General features: G+C 44.6%; 1 protein-coding gene across 2 annotated transcripts in view; it reads right to left on the bottom strand.

Moving 5' to 3' along the window:
• Positions 1 to 15,129, bottom strand: part of TSPAN2 (tetraspanin 2) — a 41,976-nt gene that overhangs the window by 5,661 nt on the left and 21,186 nt on the right. For both annotated transcript variants that reach the window (XM_029230411.1, XM_029230412.1), the window contains exons 3-7: positions 11,789 to 11,886; positions 10,198 to 10,272; positions 8,807 to 8,905; positions 7,255 to 7,326; positions 4,912 to 4,995 (exon numbers count right to left, since the gene is read on the bottom strand). In XM_029230411.1, the coding sequence (XP_029086244.1) occupies positions 4,912 to 4,995; positions 7,255 to 7,326; positions 8,807 to 8,905; positions 10,198 to 10,272; positions 11,789 to 11,886 (428 nt within the window). The remainder of the gene's footprint in view (positions 1 to 4,911; positions 4,996 to 7,254; positions 7,327 to 8,806; positions 8,906 to 10,197; positions 10,273 to 11,788; positions 11,887 to 15,129) is intronic.

Here is a 15,129-nt window from a genome sequence, read left to right as displayed (position 1 = left end):
TTGATTTCTTCAGTCACCTCTTGGTTATTTAGTAATGTAATGTTTAGCCTCCATGTGTTTGTGTTTTTTACATTTTTTTCCCTGTAATTGATCTCTAATCTCATAGTGTTGTGGTCATAAAATATGCTTGACACGATTTCAATTTTCTTAAATTTACCAAGGCTTGATTTGTGACCCAAGATGTGATCAGTCCTGGAGAATGTTCCATGCGCTGCTGTTTTTGGATGGAATGTCCTATAAATATCAATTAAATCTATCTGGTCTATTGTGTCATTTAAAGCTTCTGTTTCCTTATTAATTTTCTGTCTGGATGATCTGTCCACTGGTGTAAGTGAGGTGTTAAAGTCCCCCACTATTATCATGTTACTGTTGATTTCCTCCTTTATAGCTGTCAGCAGTTGCCTTATCTATTGAGGTGCTCCTACGTTGGGTGCATATATATTTATAATTGCTATATCTTCTTCTCGGATTGATCCCTTGATCATTATGTAGTGTCCTTCTTTGTCTCTTGTAACATTCTTTATATTAAAGTCTATTTTATCTGATATGAGTATTGTTACTCCAGCGTTCTTTTGGTTTCCATTTGCATGGAATATCTTTTTCCATCTCCTCACTTTCAGTCTGTATGTATCCCTAGGTCTGAAGTGGGTCTCTTGTAGACAGCATATATATGGGTCTTGTTTTTGTATCCATTCAGTGAGCCTGTGTCTTTTGGTTGGAGCATTTAATCCATTCACATTTAAGGTAATTATCTATATGTATGTTCCTGTTACCATTTTCTTAATTGTTATGGGTTTGTTTTTTTAGGTCCTTTTCTTCTCTTGTGTTTCCCACTTAGAGAAGTTCCTTTAGCATTTGTTGTAGAGCTGGTTTGGTGGTGCTGAATTCTCTTAGCTTTTGCTTGTCTGTAAAGCTTTTGATTTCTCTGTCGAATCTGAATGAGATTCTTGCCAGGTAGAGTAATCTTGGTTGTAGGTTCTTCCTCTTCATTACTTTAAATATGTCATGCCACTCCCTTCTGGCTTGTAGAGTTTCTGCTAAGAAATCAGCTGTTAACCTTATGGGAGTTCCCTTGTATGTTATTTGCCATTTTTCCCTTGTTGCTTTCAATAATTTTTCTTTGTCTTTAATTTTTGTCAATTTGATTACTATGTGTCTTGGCATGTTTCTCCTCGGGTTTATCCTGCCTGGGACTCTCTGCACTTCCTGGACTTGGGTGGCTACTTCCTTTCCCATGTTAGGGAATTTTTCAACTATAATCTCTTCAAATATTTTCTCAGGTCGTTTCTCTCTCTCTTCTCCTCCTGGGACCCCTATAATGCAAATGTTGTTGCGTTTAATGTTGTCCCAGAGGTCTCTTAGGCTATCTTCATTTCTTTTCATTCTTTTTTCTTTATTCTGTTCTGCAGCAGTGAGTTCCACCATTCCGTCTTCCAGGTTACTTATCCGTTCTTCTGCCTCAGTTATTCTGCTATTGATTCCTTCAAGTGCAATTTTCATTTCAGTTATTGTATTGTTCATCTGTTTGTTCTTTAATCCTTCTAGGTGTTTGTTCTTTAATTCTTCTAGGTCTTTGTTAAACATTTCTTGCATCTTCTCAATCTTTGCCTCCATTCTTTTTCTGAGGTCCTGCATCATCTTCACTATCATTATTCTGAATTCTTTTTCTGGAAGGTTGCCTATCTCCACTTCATTTAGTTGTTTTTCTGGGGTTTTATCTTGTTCCTTCATCTGGTACATAGCCCTCTGCCTTTTCATCTTGTGTATCTTTTTGTGACTGTGGTTTTTGTTCCACAGGCTGCAGGATTGTAGTTCTTCTTGCTTCTGCTGTCTGCCCTCTGGTGGATGAGGCTATCTAAGAGGCTTGTGTAAGTTTCCTGATTGGAGGGACTGGTGGTAGGTAGAGCTTGGTGTTGCTCTGGTGGGCAGAGCTCAGTAAAACTTTAATCTGCTTGTCTGCTGATGGGTGGGGCTGGGTTCCCTCCCTGTTGGTTGGTTGGCCTGAGGCGACCCAATACTGGAGCCTACCTGGCTCTTTGGTGGGGCTAATGGCAGACTCTGGGAGGCCTCATGCCAAGGAGTACTTCCCAGAGCTTCTGCTGCCAGTGTCCTTGTCCTTACAGTGAGCCACAGCCACCCCCTGCCTCTGCAGGAGACCCTCCAACACTAGCAGGTAGGTCTGGTTCAGTCTCCTATGGGGTCACTGCTCCTTCCCCTGGGTCCTGATGTGCACACTACTTTGTGTGTGCCCTCCAAGAGTTGAGTCTCTGTTTACCCCAGTCCTATCAAAGTCCTGCAATGAAATCCTGCTAGGATTCAAAGTCTGATTCTCTAGGAAATCCTTTTCCCGTTGCCAGACTGCCAGGTTGGGAAGCCTGACGTGGGGCTCAGAACCTTCACTCCAGTGCGTGGACTTCTGTGGTATAAGTGTTCTCCAGTTTGTGAGTCACCCACCCAGCAATTATGGGATTTGATTTTACTGTGATTGCACCCCTCCTACTGTCTCACTGTGGCTTCTCCTTTGTCTTTGGATGTGGGGTATCTTTTTTGGTGAGTTCCAGTGTCTTCCTGTTGATGACTGTTCAGCAGTTAGTTGTGATTCCAGTTTTCTTGCAAGAGGGAGTGAGTGCACGTCCTTGTCCTCCACCATCTTGAACCAATCTCTCTCATTTATATTTTTATTTTGGAAAATGTGTTTGTAACCACTTGTTGTTTAAATACACTTGCGGTCTAAATAGTTTTCTATTGCTGGCAAAGCTTTGAATTTTTGCAACAGTGACCACATATTAAAAAGCGGAGCATCTCTTCATTCCCAGTTCATTTTTAAGTGTACATGATGCTTTATTATTTAACTCAATAGTTTTACCAAAGCATAAATTGAGGTGTTTGTACTATGGTACTACTGACATCTTCTACCACTTGAATGCTTCTTTGAAAAGACAAATATTTAGCAAAATTAATAGCTACTTAAATGGTTTGAAGAGAAGGACGCCAAAAAATCCTTCTTGTCCTCAATCACTTCTCCTATTAATTTTGCAGAGCCTATGATATGCTATCTGTAGGTGCGTTGTTCATAGACTACTCTCAATGTTTGTTCAAAGAAATCAGTACCATAGCTCTCTGATTCTCTCCTCAATCCCATCCTACATTAGACTAGGACCTGTAAATGCTGAATTTAAAAAGGCATGTGTTACCAGTTATTGGAGGGGAAGGGGCAGACTTAAGGGAATAGCTGGGATCGGGGCTCCAAGCTTCTGGCTGACAGAACTCAGTACCAGTGTGTGGCAGGGGAGACACCTAATGGACATTTTGTTAACTGATTACATTGTGAAACTCTTACCTTATGAAGAAAGGAATTAAAGAAGAAACTCTGGGCGTTTCTTCTGAGGCAAGATGGCCAACACAGGGCCTTCCCCTTTTCCGTGGTTGTAAGGTTGGATGCAACCCCTGCTTAGACCTCGTTGTACCTAAAGGGATCCCCTCAGAAAGAAACTCATCCTGCCACTGTCATGAGTCAGGGGTGACCACTTCTAGAATGTTCATTCCTTGAGACTGTAGAATTGTCGGGAGCATCTATTTGATACCTCCGTTAATGCAGAACATTTTCAAATCTTCTGCCTCAGAATTGTCCTTGGGAAGCCGCAGACTGGCCATCAGGCTAGCCCCAGGGTGGGTGGGGAGACCCTGAGAGAAGTCCCTGGATTGGGAGGTCCTCAGCATAGTATTTTCACCCACTGCTCCAGCCCTCTGTGCTCTAAATACAGAAAGGAGGGAAGAGGATTGTGTGTCCCCTGAGAACTGCCAATTCATTGATTTCCTCACAATTCCATTGCCCCTGCCTCAGCTTAGGCCATGAATTAATCTACATAGGAGGGCTAGAGGGTAAGTACTATCTTAGCATTAGCTATTATCACTCAGCCCCTGGACAATGGGAAGCACCTCTTTATGGGCTTACCTGACTCCAATCTTACTTCCCTCCAACTTCACCTCCACACTGCACTACAGGTCCTTCCAAACCTGGGTGGCTCCCCTCTACCTTAAGGATAAAGCCCAACCTATCAAAAAGTCACACAAATGACACAATTATGTGGACCCTCATAACCCTCTCCAGTGTCATCTCTTGCTACACTTACCATAGCCCTCTGCCCCTATGAACTCTTGCACACTCTTCTTTTGTACTTTAGAAGTACTGAGCTACCTACAGGTGCAAGGATGCACTATGCTTCACACTTCCATATATAGTTCGCCTGGATTCAGGGTTTGGGAACACTCAGATTCTATGTAGAGCTAGCATTTATTGAGTGCTATGTTCCAGACCCTTTATATGAATTAATTCCTAATAATACTTTATATGTATCATTCCACTTAATTGTCACAACAATTTTCTGAGGTTGATATATTAAAATCCCCATTTTGCAGATGAGGGAATTGAGACATAGAGAAATTAAGAAACTTTCCAGTGACCCCAGGGTTTGTAAGTAGTGGAGCTAGCAGTTGAATCCAGAAAGTGGGATGCCAGAGTTTGCACTGTTAATCACTACACTGTACTACCTCTGCAAATCATAGGTGAGAGAGTTTAATCTATGTTGTCTTAAATATCTAACAAAGGAAGAGACCCAGAATTAAAAATCACTCATCTAGTTTAAGCTTGGTGACCTTAAAATGGGAAGTTATTGCAATGATAAACTCAAAGTCATAATTAGCTTAAAATTGAAATTTGTACCATATTTGAGAGAACTAAGTATTGATGTATCTAATTAGCTTTGTTCTTAGATATTCTGTCAAAAACATCTTTGTCTTTTATGAAAAATCTCTCCTAAGATACTGCCATATCACACTTGAAGAGAAATAAGATACAAAGGTTCAAGGCTTCTTAGGGGTCAAAGAAGGTATGTTCTGGAACTTTCTTACCGTGAGGGCTGCGATTCCAATACCGACAATTCCGATGAGCTGCAGCTTAACACTGATTATGCTCTCAATTTCATCAATGCAATTCTGTTTTGGAAAAGAAAAAGTCAGGAATAACAGCTGATGGTATGTGTGAATCATCACCCTGATCCAATCCTTTCCTTCTCTACAGAGCATCCTGTGAGAGTTAACCCATGTCAGCTTCTGTTCATATTTAAACCATTCCTCCCAGATATCACTCTGATAACTTTAAAGCAAAAGTGTTGTTGGGGGGAAAATGACAATACTCTCCTTTTGGTGGAATTTTCCTATTTAGGCCAATGGCTCCTTCAAAGCCCTGAAACCTGGCTGGATGAAGCTATTCTGGGACCTGAGGCATTAAAAATTTGGGGCCTCTTCTTACTTTCAGCAAATAAAAAAAAGTAAAATAGCCCCAAAATAATAGCCCCTTGCTTTTGGATTGTCATTTATAGTTTAAAAGACTTTCTACATACTTAGTCCAATTTACTATGCAAGGTAGGCATCACCTAGTAAGAAGCTATAAAGTCTGTATAGGTTCAAATTTAACAAAGGAAAGCCAAGTGTTGGGGGCTGGAGGACTGTTCTCTTCCATGGCGGCCAGGCTGGGTGGCCCTATTCTTTCATCTGTGTCCCATAGAGACCTGTGCAGTGTAGGTCCAAAGAACCTTCACGGATGGAGGAATATTGGACAGGGGGCAGAACAGATCACTTGTAATTGCAATTAGTTTCTCCAACTTCTATTTGGTCCTCTTAAATACAGAGGTATTCTCTCAACCCAATTTTGTCCTTAGGCTGCCCAGGTCCTTTTACTTGTCAATGGTCAGCTCTCTCTGATACCCACCTAAGCTATATGAAACTCTTACTGCTATCCTCACATCTCCTGTCATACTTCATTCATTCAACAAATATTTCTTGAGCATCTGCCTTGCATTAGTGACCAGAATGGCATGGTGGATATGGAGAAAATAAGACATGGTTACTTTTGCCCTCAGGGAGCTCATAGTTTAGAGAAGGACACAGACTCACAAAAATAATTACAATACATTCTGGTAAAAGTTGAGAACCACTGCTCTAGATAGTGGCTCCCTTACTTATTGGAGTCAAGCTGTAGAAATTCTTCCAACCTTCCTCACCTGCACCTATAAACTTACACACTCCATTCATCCGGTGGCAGGTACTGCTGTAGGCAGTGAGCATGCAGATGAGAAAGGCACACTGCTTCTTACTTCCTTCTCATTAAAGCCAAAGAAGTGTCCTGCTCTGCTGAAAGTCAACCCCTTTGCTGGCTCTGGATCTTATTCTCTCATCTCCTCAGGAAGCCTGTGCTGTCACTTATCTCCTTTCCTTCCTACATGCTCAGCCTCTCCTTCTCTGTAGCCAAGCAGGCATCTGAAGTCTTAGCTTCCTCCCTTTCACTCCCCACTCACACCCAGTCAGTCACCTGTGCCTGTTGACCCTACCCTTGGACGTCTCTGTATCTGTCGCCTCCTCTCCCTCCCCACGGTATGTGACTTGCTCTAGTTCCTCATCCTCTCTCACCAGGAAAAACATAAGTGCCACCTAAGCGGCCTCCCTCCATTGGTCTCCAGCCTTCTGTTCTACCAGTCATACCCAGCAGCCTGAGTGCTCTTCCAACAATGCAGAACGGATTATGTTAATCCTCTGCTAAAAGCAACGGCTTCTCCAAACTTCCAGGTATAAAACCATGCCATTGCCTGCCTTTCAAAAATGTCCCTCACCATTCCCTCTGGACTCCCTATTCTCCTCCAGTCCTGGAATTGCATGCTTCTGTTCTTGCTGCTTTCTGGGCCTGGCATGACCTTCCTTTGTCAAAACTTGGCTCAAGGATCCATCCTCTGCAAGCTTTCCTGACTCCACTGTATTCTGTACAGATATTGTGCTCTGCCGAGCATCAGCTCCCTTGACTAGTCTGTGAGGCCACTGAGGCAGGGACCATGTGTTTTTCACCTTAGAGTTTCCAGAACGTGGCATCGTGCCTGCCACGCAGCACTTAATAAAGGAAGCATTTATCAGTGTGATGACACCCCTGGAAGGGTACGGGGCAACATCCTTAGGGTGCATACCTCTGGCCCTGGTGAGCTTAATTAATGCCACTGCATTTGCATCATTACTGGCAAGTCAGCACACCATTATTCCCCAGGGTACCAGGAGCCTGGGACTCATCATTGCTTCACTTATTCTGCATAGAATAAAGCTGAGGCTAGAAGCCACTGGCAGAGGGCCTCCCAGAATCACCCCTCCACCCCAAGGGCAAGAACCATCTTAACACCACAGGCAGGACAGGAACCTGGTAGAGAAGCTTACCTTGTGTCCTAGGAGCTCCTTTGGGCAGGTCGGTTGGACCTGTTCAGAGCTTTCTTTTCCACAGCACTGAAACTAGAGAGTCCGAAAAGAGCTTTTAGCACAAGGAGGGAGAAGCTGAAGCTACAAATCCGGGTATCACTGCTAAGGACTGGGTGTGCTGAGGCCGCAAAACAGCTCTGAGGCCTGACACTACAACCTAGTGGCCGTTCTGGAGACAGTATGAAGAGTAACATAGTCGTGCTAGCAAAGCAAGAAACGACTTCACCAAATCTGTCCAAGTTTTATGACAGGAGGTGACTGAAGGCAATGCAAACAAGGCAAGAAGCTAGCTGACAGTGCCTGTGTAAACTGCTGTTCTTTAGACAGGAGTTAGGTCTTTAGATTCTTCCTTTCAGCCTTGCTGAATAGCTAAAGTTTTATGAGCTTCAGGAAAGGCTCATTAACTGAGGAGAGCCTGGGACGGACAGGAGAAGTGGCCACAGTAAACCCCAGGGGCTAAAAGACTGGGGCTTGAATACTGGCCAGCCAACAGGTGTCCTGCCTTACGGCTGCCCTTCAAAGACAAAGGAACCTGTGTGCTGTCTGATGTCCCTGGGGCAGCTGCAGCTGAACAGGATAAATGGTTGGCACCTTCCAGGACAGACCTGTGACAGACAAGAACTGGGCTACCTTAAAACACCTGGCCAGGAGTTCATAGCTACTTCTCCATATGACAGGGGCTGAGAAATCAGGATGACACTGGCCTGGCCCATCTCCCCCGGGGAGCCTTCCTTGATGAACTGCCTATAGCTTGGAACACTGCACTGACAGCACGTTCTCACAGGATGTCCCGGGAGAAAAGCAGCGTGCCTGTCTCATGTGCCCCTTCATTTTACAACTGAGGGTGCTGAGTGAGGATCAGGAAGGCAAGGAACTTGCTCCAGGTCACAAAGCTGTTCCATGGCACAGCTGCAGCTAGAGATAAGCTTTTCTGTCTTGAAGGTCACAGCTGTTTCTGTTACATCACAAGGCCACTCTTGTTTTTGTTTTTTTTTGTTTTTGTTTTTGTTTTTGTTTCTTGCAGTACGCGGGCCTCTCACTGTTGTGGCCTCTCCCGTTGCGGAGCACAGGCTCCGGACACGCAGGCTCAGCGGCCATGGCTCACAGGCCCAGCCGCTCTGCGGCATGTGGGATCTTCCCGGACCGGGGCACGAACCCGTGTCCCCTGCATCGGCAGGCAGACTCTCAACCACTGCGCCACCAGGGAAGCCCCACAAGGCCACTCTTGAGAGAACCTGATATTTACTTGGGCGGCTGTCTCGATGTTCTTATTTGTGTGTGCTCTTCTGTCTCTTTGGGTGCATGTCCTGACTTCCTTCTGTCGACTCTGTGTTAGGCCTCTTTCTCTTCTAGGTTCTACACATAATGCAAACCATGGCTCCCACGAAGGCAGACATATAGTGCAGTTGCCTGGCTTCACTCAATTTATTTTTAATCTAAGTGATTAGAGAGAACCTGGCTCATGTATAATCTTTAGAAGATTCCATTTTAAGGAAGAAGTAAAGTCACTTACTGTTGAGTGGAAGGTGATGAGAGTCCCATTTCCCTTTTCCCTGTCTCTAAGGTAATCGTTATAAGCTTCTTCATACATGGTCTGAACATGTCGTATAGCCTGAAAAATTACCAGGAAAACAAGAGGACGTGAGTGAGAAGTTTCAAATGTTCCCCTTTCATCAAGAATAAAGCCCCTCTTCCCTACCCTTCAAAAATATGGCATTTCCATATGTTTATCTGGATTTAAGGGTAATTCTGCCGATATGGAACAGATTATAGATTCTGGAGTTTCTAATATGCTTCTGAAGATGGAAGGATAGATTAACCAAGAATAATTTTCATAGACTAGAAAGATTTCTTAGAGTGGAGGTTCTCAACCTGGAATGGACCTCAGCAACAGCTGAACCCCAGATTCCTGGGCCCCAGCCAGGTGATTCTGGTGCACAGCCAGGGTAGAAACCTATGCATTCTTGGGACTCCATTAGTTACAAGTACTCAAGTCTTTTCACGACATGGTTTAAAAGGTGTTCACGACCAAGGAAAACTGTTTCAGCATTCAAATATCATAGAAAATGTAGAGAATGCTTTTTCTAATATAATTGCATGTGATCCCCAAATCCATAGGCTCTCAAGAAGTCATAAGATCCAATTCCTCTAACCTACACATATAACCAGCTACTTTAGAAAAATTCCAGAGGAGTTGACATTTACTTATTCTACCTGTTTACCGTTTTTAAAATCTAAAATAAGGTCATAAACACAATATTGATGGCACATGAATTTATGTAAAATACAGTAAACTTAAGATTCTATTCTTCCTCCTTTTCCATTTCACTCCTCTCTTCCCCACTGCATGTTTACACTTAAAAAGACCCCTTCCTCTGTGGATTCTCCTGATAACCTATTCTGCTCACCTATAGTTTGAGCAAAAATCTTAACAAACTGGCTTCACTGGCACGCAGGAGGCTGCCTATAGTCTTTGAGGACGACCTGGCCTCTGCCCAGGCCAAACCCTAAGGACAAAGGACAGGCTAACAAGGGATGAGAATGCGTGTTCTTCCCCATCCTTCTTTCTCATACCTGCAATCTATCTCCTCCCACATTCCAAACAGGATCATCTTAAATTAGAAATCCTTTTGTTACAAAAAACATAGGCCCCTCTATATATCTAATGAAAGCTAGGAACTATCTCCCCAGAAATATGTGTGCACCTATATGCACGCACACACATACACACATATGCTAAAGTCCACACCACACTCCTAGGTTAAAAAGTTCTGCATAAACGATTATTGTGGGGGTTATTTGGCTTTGGACTATCACTGTGGGTACCAATATTCTCATGACCTTTGCCGTAAAGAGAACACTTTAACCATCGTTAAAAAACAATTATAAGTAATATTTACTTACTACATCCTTGCCTATAAAAGCAAATACTCCAGTGGTTATTTCAGCAGCAAATATCACCAATAGGCAGGTAAAAAACTGTAGAGGAGAGAAAATACTAACTTCATTAATTCAGTACCTTTTCAGTTTACTTAACCTCTTTGACTCTAGTTCCTTTTGAAAAACACTAGGCAAGGTTATTAGTTTGAAGAGATCTAGCAGGAAGCATTTGGCCCCTTAGTTCATTCGTAGTTTGTTCACACATTCATTCACTCATTAATTCATTCAGCAATTGTTTATTGAGCATTTGCTCTGTGCCAGGTACTGTCCTTGATACTGGGTATACAGTGGTGAATAAGATAAGATCTCAGTGCCTCTGCTCTCAGGGACCTTATAGTAGAGAGAGGAGGATATGATAAATGAGTAAGCAATAAAAGAGTAAGTTAATTTCAGAGAGTGATATAGAAATCCCACAACCTAGAACAGCGCCCGGCACCCATATGTTCAGTGACTACTTGATGAACAAAAGAGATTCTATAAAGATATAAAATAAGACCAGAAGATAGAGAGTGGCTGGTGGGACTGGGTTTGGGGAGGGGGTGACTTGAGACTGTGTGGGTCTGGATGGCTTCCCTGAGGAGGTGGAAGTGGAGGTGAAGGGTGTCCTTCTGGACAGATTTCTGTTCCAATCTCAGGGTCTGCTCTGATTAAACTAAGTTCAGTGATAAACAAGACCTGAGATGCTCAGCAACAGGGGAAAGAGAAAGAATAGAGAACTGAGGGAATGAGTTAGAAATCTTACATGGCTAGAGATCAGGAGAAGGGCTTCCCTGGTGGCACAGTGGTTGAGAATCTGCCTGGCAATGCAGGGGACACGGGTTTGAGCCCTGGTCTAGGAAGATCCCACATGCCGCTGAGCAACTGGGCCCATGCACCGCAACTACTGAGCCTGCGCATCTGGAGCCTTGCTCCGCAACAAAAGAGGCCGCGATAGTGAGAGGTCCGCGCACCGTGATGAAGAGTGGTCCCCGCTCGCCGCAACTAGAGAAAGCCCGTGCGCAGAAACGAAGACCCAACACCCCCCCCCAAATCAATCAATCAATGAATGAATAAATTTATTTAAAAAAAGAGAGAGATCAGGAGAAGCAGCCACAGTTCAAACACCAAAGGTTGCAATGAGTAAGGAGAGGCCGCCTAATAAAACTGCCATTTCTCCTCATGGAGAAACACAAAAACTTTCTTCCTGCTCCTCTTCTTTCTTAGGTCACACTGGCACTGGATGTATAGCAGTTAACGGAAATTATTTCATTTTTTTTTTTAAAAACAAGAGGCTACTAAACTAAATAGGCTTAAAATAAACCACAAGAGGTATGTTTGTTTAAATTACTGATCTCAAACAGCAGTACTTTTCTTATAGATAACAGTACTTCCCTGACTATGGGAATCTTGTAGCTGCCTCACTCACTGTGAAATATTATTAGGCACTTTTTCTCCCAAAACATCTTCACACTAATGACCTATTTTTTGTTTTTTTTCACATTTTCCACAGAGGTAGGGACAAAGAGAACGTCCAGCTCCCTTCAGGCCAAGTCCCTCCCCACCTCGCCCCACTTACAGATCCGAGAACACACTGGGACTCCCGCGTGGCTCCACAGCACCCGAGGAAGCCCACGGCCATCATCAGGGCCCCCGCTCCAACCAGCACATAGAGCCCTGGGGGAAGAGGCCAGAGAAGATGCTGACTACTCAAGATCGGCTCCCTCCCCGGCACCAATGCTGCCAGCCCAGCCTCTGCCACCACTGCCCCAGGCATCTGGCCCTGCAGGGCCTTCAGTTGTTAATATGATAAAGGTAACCCTTGTGGAAGGCTTCTTGCTGAGAGCTTCATACACCTGACTTCATATATCCTGCACAAGGATCCTGAGAGGTAGGGGCTGCTGTAATCCCCAGAGAACAAAGAAAGCCCATGCCTACAGAGGTGAAGGGAGCCGCCCAGGCTCACACAACCAGCGAGGATGGGAAATCGCCTTTGTCCCACAGCTTACGCTTAGTCATCTGCAAGTGCCTCCTACGTGCCATGCACTTCACCTCCCAGATCTCCGCCACCCCTGTAAAGTGGGCCTTAATACCATGCACAGAGATTGGCGACAGTGGGTCCAGGGGCGGTGAGGAGCCAGTGCCAGAGCTGGGACGTGAACCCCTGCCGTCCTAGGAGCCCATGGCCCTCATGGCACTCTGGAATTAGTGGCTGTCCCCATCTCATGAGAGGCCCTGGGGACAAAGTGTCTGGGACGGGAGGGGGACCGTTGATCTGTCCAGGCTCAGATGGAGAAGCAGGGAGTGGGTAGAACGGAAGAGGGGAGTTTTAGTCAAGGAGAGGGGCGGAGGGCACAGCGATGAGACAATATGGTTTTGTGTGAATGATAAACTCTAGAAGCAGTACCATATACACTGGATGCACGCAAGGTGGTAAGTGTTACAAGAAAATAGCCAGTGAGGGGAGGTGATAAGGTAATATGTACCAAATAATGTTATTATTAATATAATATTAGCTACATTTATTTTAAGGGCTTATTTTCTCCAGGCACTACTCTAAGGACCTAGCACAGATTTATTAATTTAATCTTCATGAAGCAGGTACCATTATTATCTCCATTGTTTTAGACAGAGGAACTGGGCCCCCAAAGGTTAAGTGACTTGCCCAAGATCATAGAGCTGGGATAAAAACACCCATCTGCCTCTAAAGCTAGTTCATCACCATTATCCCATCCTGCCTCTCCAACAATAACAGCGGCCTTAACTCGGGTGGTCGTTTCACTTAGTTCTGAAGTCAAGCCACAGGAACAGCTGTTCCACAGAGAAAGAGAAGGGCAGAAATGTCTTGTTCTGAGAGAAATATAAGCGAGCCAGTTTTTTACTTCCTTTCCTGATCCTGAGATAAGTTAGAACACAATATGGGGCCTGGCACTCGACTTGCTTAGAATAATGCCAATCACCTCAACTTTATTTTCTGCATTTTGTTCATGAGTCAGCTGGGAACCACTCCCATCCACGAGAGGGCGGGGAGCTGGCATCCCACCTCTGTGGGGGAACCCTGAGGTTGGCCTGCAGGGTGTCTCCAGGGGCCCCTCTGGGTGCTGACAGTGGTTTGTGGGCAGCCCCCTCTGTTCCCCGACAGACTAGGCGGCAGGCTGGGCTGCTCTGCTCCCTGCACCACCCAGGCTGTTCTCAGGGCCCTTTTCAGGGTCCGGGAAGCCCTGCTCTTCCGAGGTCCTGAGACGGGTATTTATTTATTTCCCAATAGGCTCAGCCACTTCCTCCCTTTTCCTTTTCTCTAAAAAAAATAATTTCATGGGGAATGGATGTGGTAATGAGAGAAATGATACTGTATTAAAAATAATACTATTGTTGGTCCCACTGCCGAAATACCTTATTGTTTTAAAATTTTTCTTTATTTTTCAAAGCTCTTTTATTTCCATCATCTCTTTGGCTCCTCAAAACAGCACCACTAAGTAAGGCAAGTATTATACACATTTCTATTTTACTAATGGGGGTAACAGCGGCAAGAGGGCTCCAGGCTGGACTCGCAAAGCCTTGAGCCCTGATTCCCACCCGAATGGAGCAGTTCCCTCACAGAATGTCTCCTGGGTGGGCCACCTTACTGTACTGATTTCCTGCTTACAATGTTCATTGCCTCTTCACTGCTACATGATACAGTCTACAGAGTCTGCGTGGAGTCATTAGAGACTGGAGCCACTGGGAACATTATCCATCCTACACTCCAGCCACATAGGAATTCACTATGATGTGACCCAGCCTACTCTTTTCCATGTTGTACCTCTGTGGGTTCTCATCTATGTCTCTCTCTATAGATGTTAGGTCCTTAAACAAACCTTATTCACCCTACATAGAATATGCTAGGAACAAGACAGAATTCTCGGTTAGTGTTTGTTGGATAAGAGGATAAAGAGAGATCACACTAAATCTGAAGTTCTGGACTGGCTGTCTACTGTTGCCCATCTTTGCTTAGAGATACATGCCGGGGATACATCCCAACAAGCATCCAAGAAGCCACCAGAGGGCTGGGCTCTCCCAAGTCAGGTAGATGAGGGCATGGCTGCACACCGTGGGGAAAGCCTTCTGAGAGTGTGGAATCTAGGAGAGAGGGGTGCTCCTGCGGAGGCTGGGGTACAGAGGACAGAGGCACCAGGCTCTGAGGAGGACAGACCTGCTCCCAACTGCGAACAAGCTAACTCAGCCCCTTGTCCTTCTGAAATAAGAGCTCCTCAAGAAAATTCACTTATTTGTACAATATTTCATTCTTAGGCTATCAGAATTCCAGAGCTCACAGCAAACACCCTGAAACTGCTCCAGGGGCTCTGATTCCTGAGGCCTCTCCCCAGCAAACCTCCACGTGCATGTGTGGCCACAGGACTCAGTTCAATGCCAAATGAACACTGCTGGTTGGAGCTGATGGGAAAATCAGAAGAAATTCTACACGTGGCAAATTTCTTGGGCCTGCTGATTTCAGTTCCAAATCTGGTTGTAATACTCTGCACACCACAAGGCCACTTGTAGCTTCCAAGCATACCTTATCGTTTTTTTTTTTTTTTTGATCTGGCCCTCAAAACATAGTTGTTGAATGAATACATTAATTGGCAGTCACATTTTACTTCCAAGATGGTTTCTGTAGAGCCCTCTCGCTCCCGCGGCAGCTTTGTGACAAGTGTATGACCTATTTCTCAATCCCCTATGCTTTCTGAGTCCTATTTCCCTTGAGTTGAAAAAGAGGAAACACTTTGATATTGCATTTTTAGCATTAGTAGCTGGGCCTTGCAATGCCAGTGATCTCCAGGTGACATGCTACCACCAATTTCCTGACAATTCCATCACTTGTCTCTGGTTTCCGATCCTTCTTTTGAAGCTAGAAGCATCATTTCAGTTAACACAGAAAGG

The sequence above is a fragment of the Monodon monoceros genome, unplaced genomic scaffold (assembly GCF_005190385.1).
Source record: "Monodon monoceros isolate NGI ecotype Baffin Bay Population unplaced genomic scaffold, NGI_Narwhal_1 Super_Scaffold_18, whole genome shotgun sequence".
In the NCBI taxonomy this organism is placed as follows: Eukaryota; Metazoa; Chordata; class Mammalia; order Artiodactyla; family Monodontidae; genus Monodon; species Monodon monoceros.
This window is presented reverse-complemented; position numbering and strand designations above follow the sequence as displayed.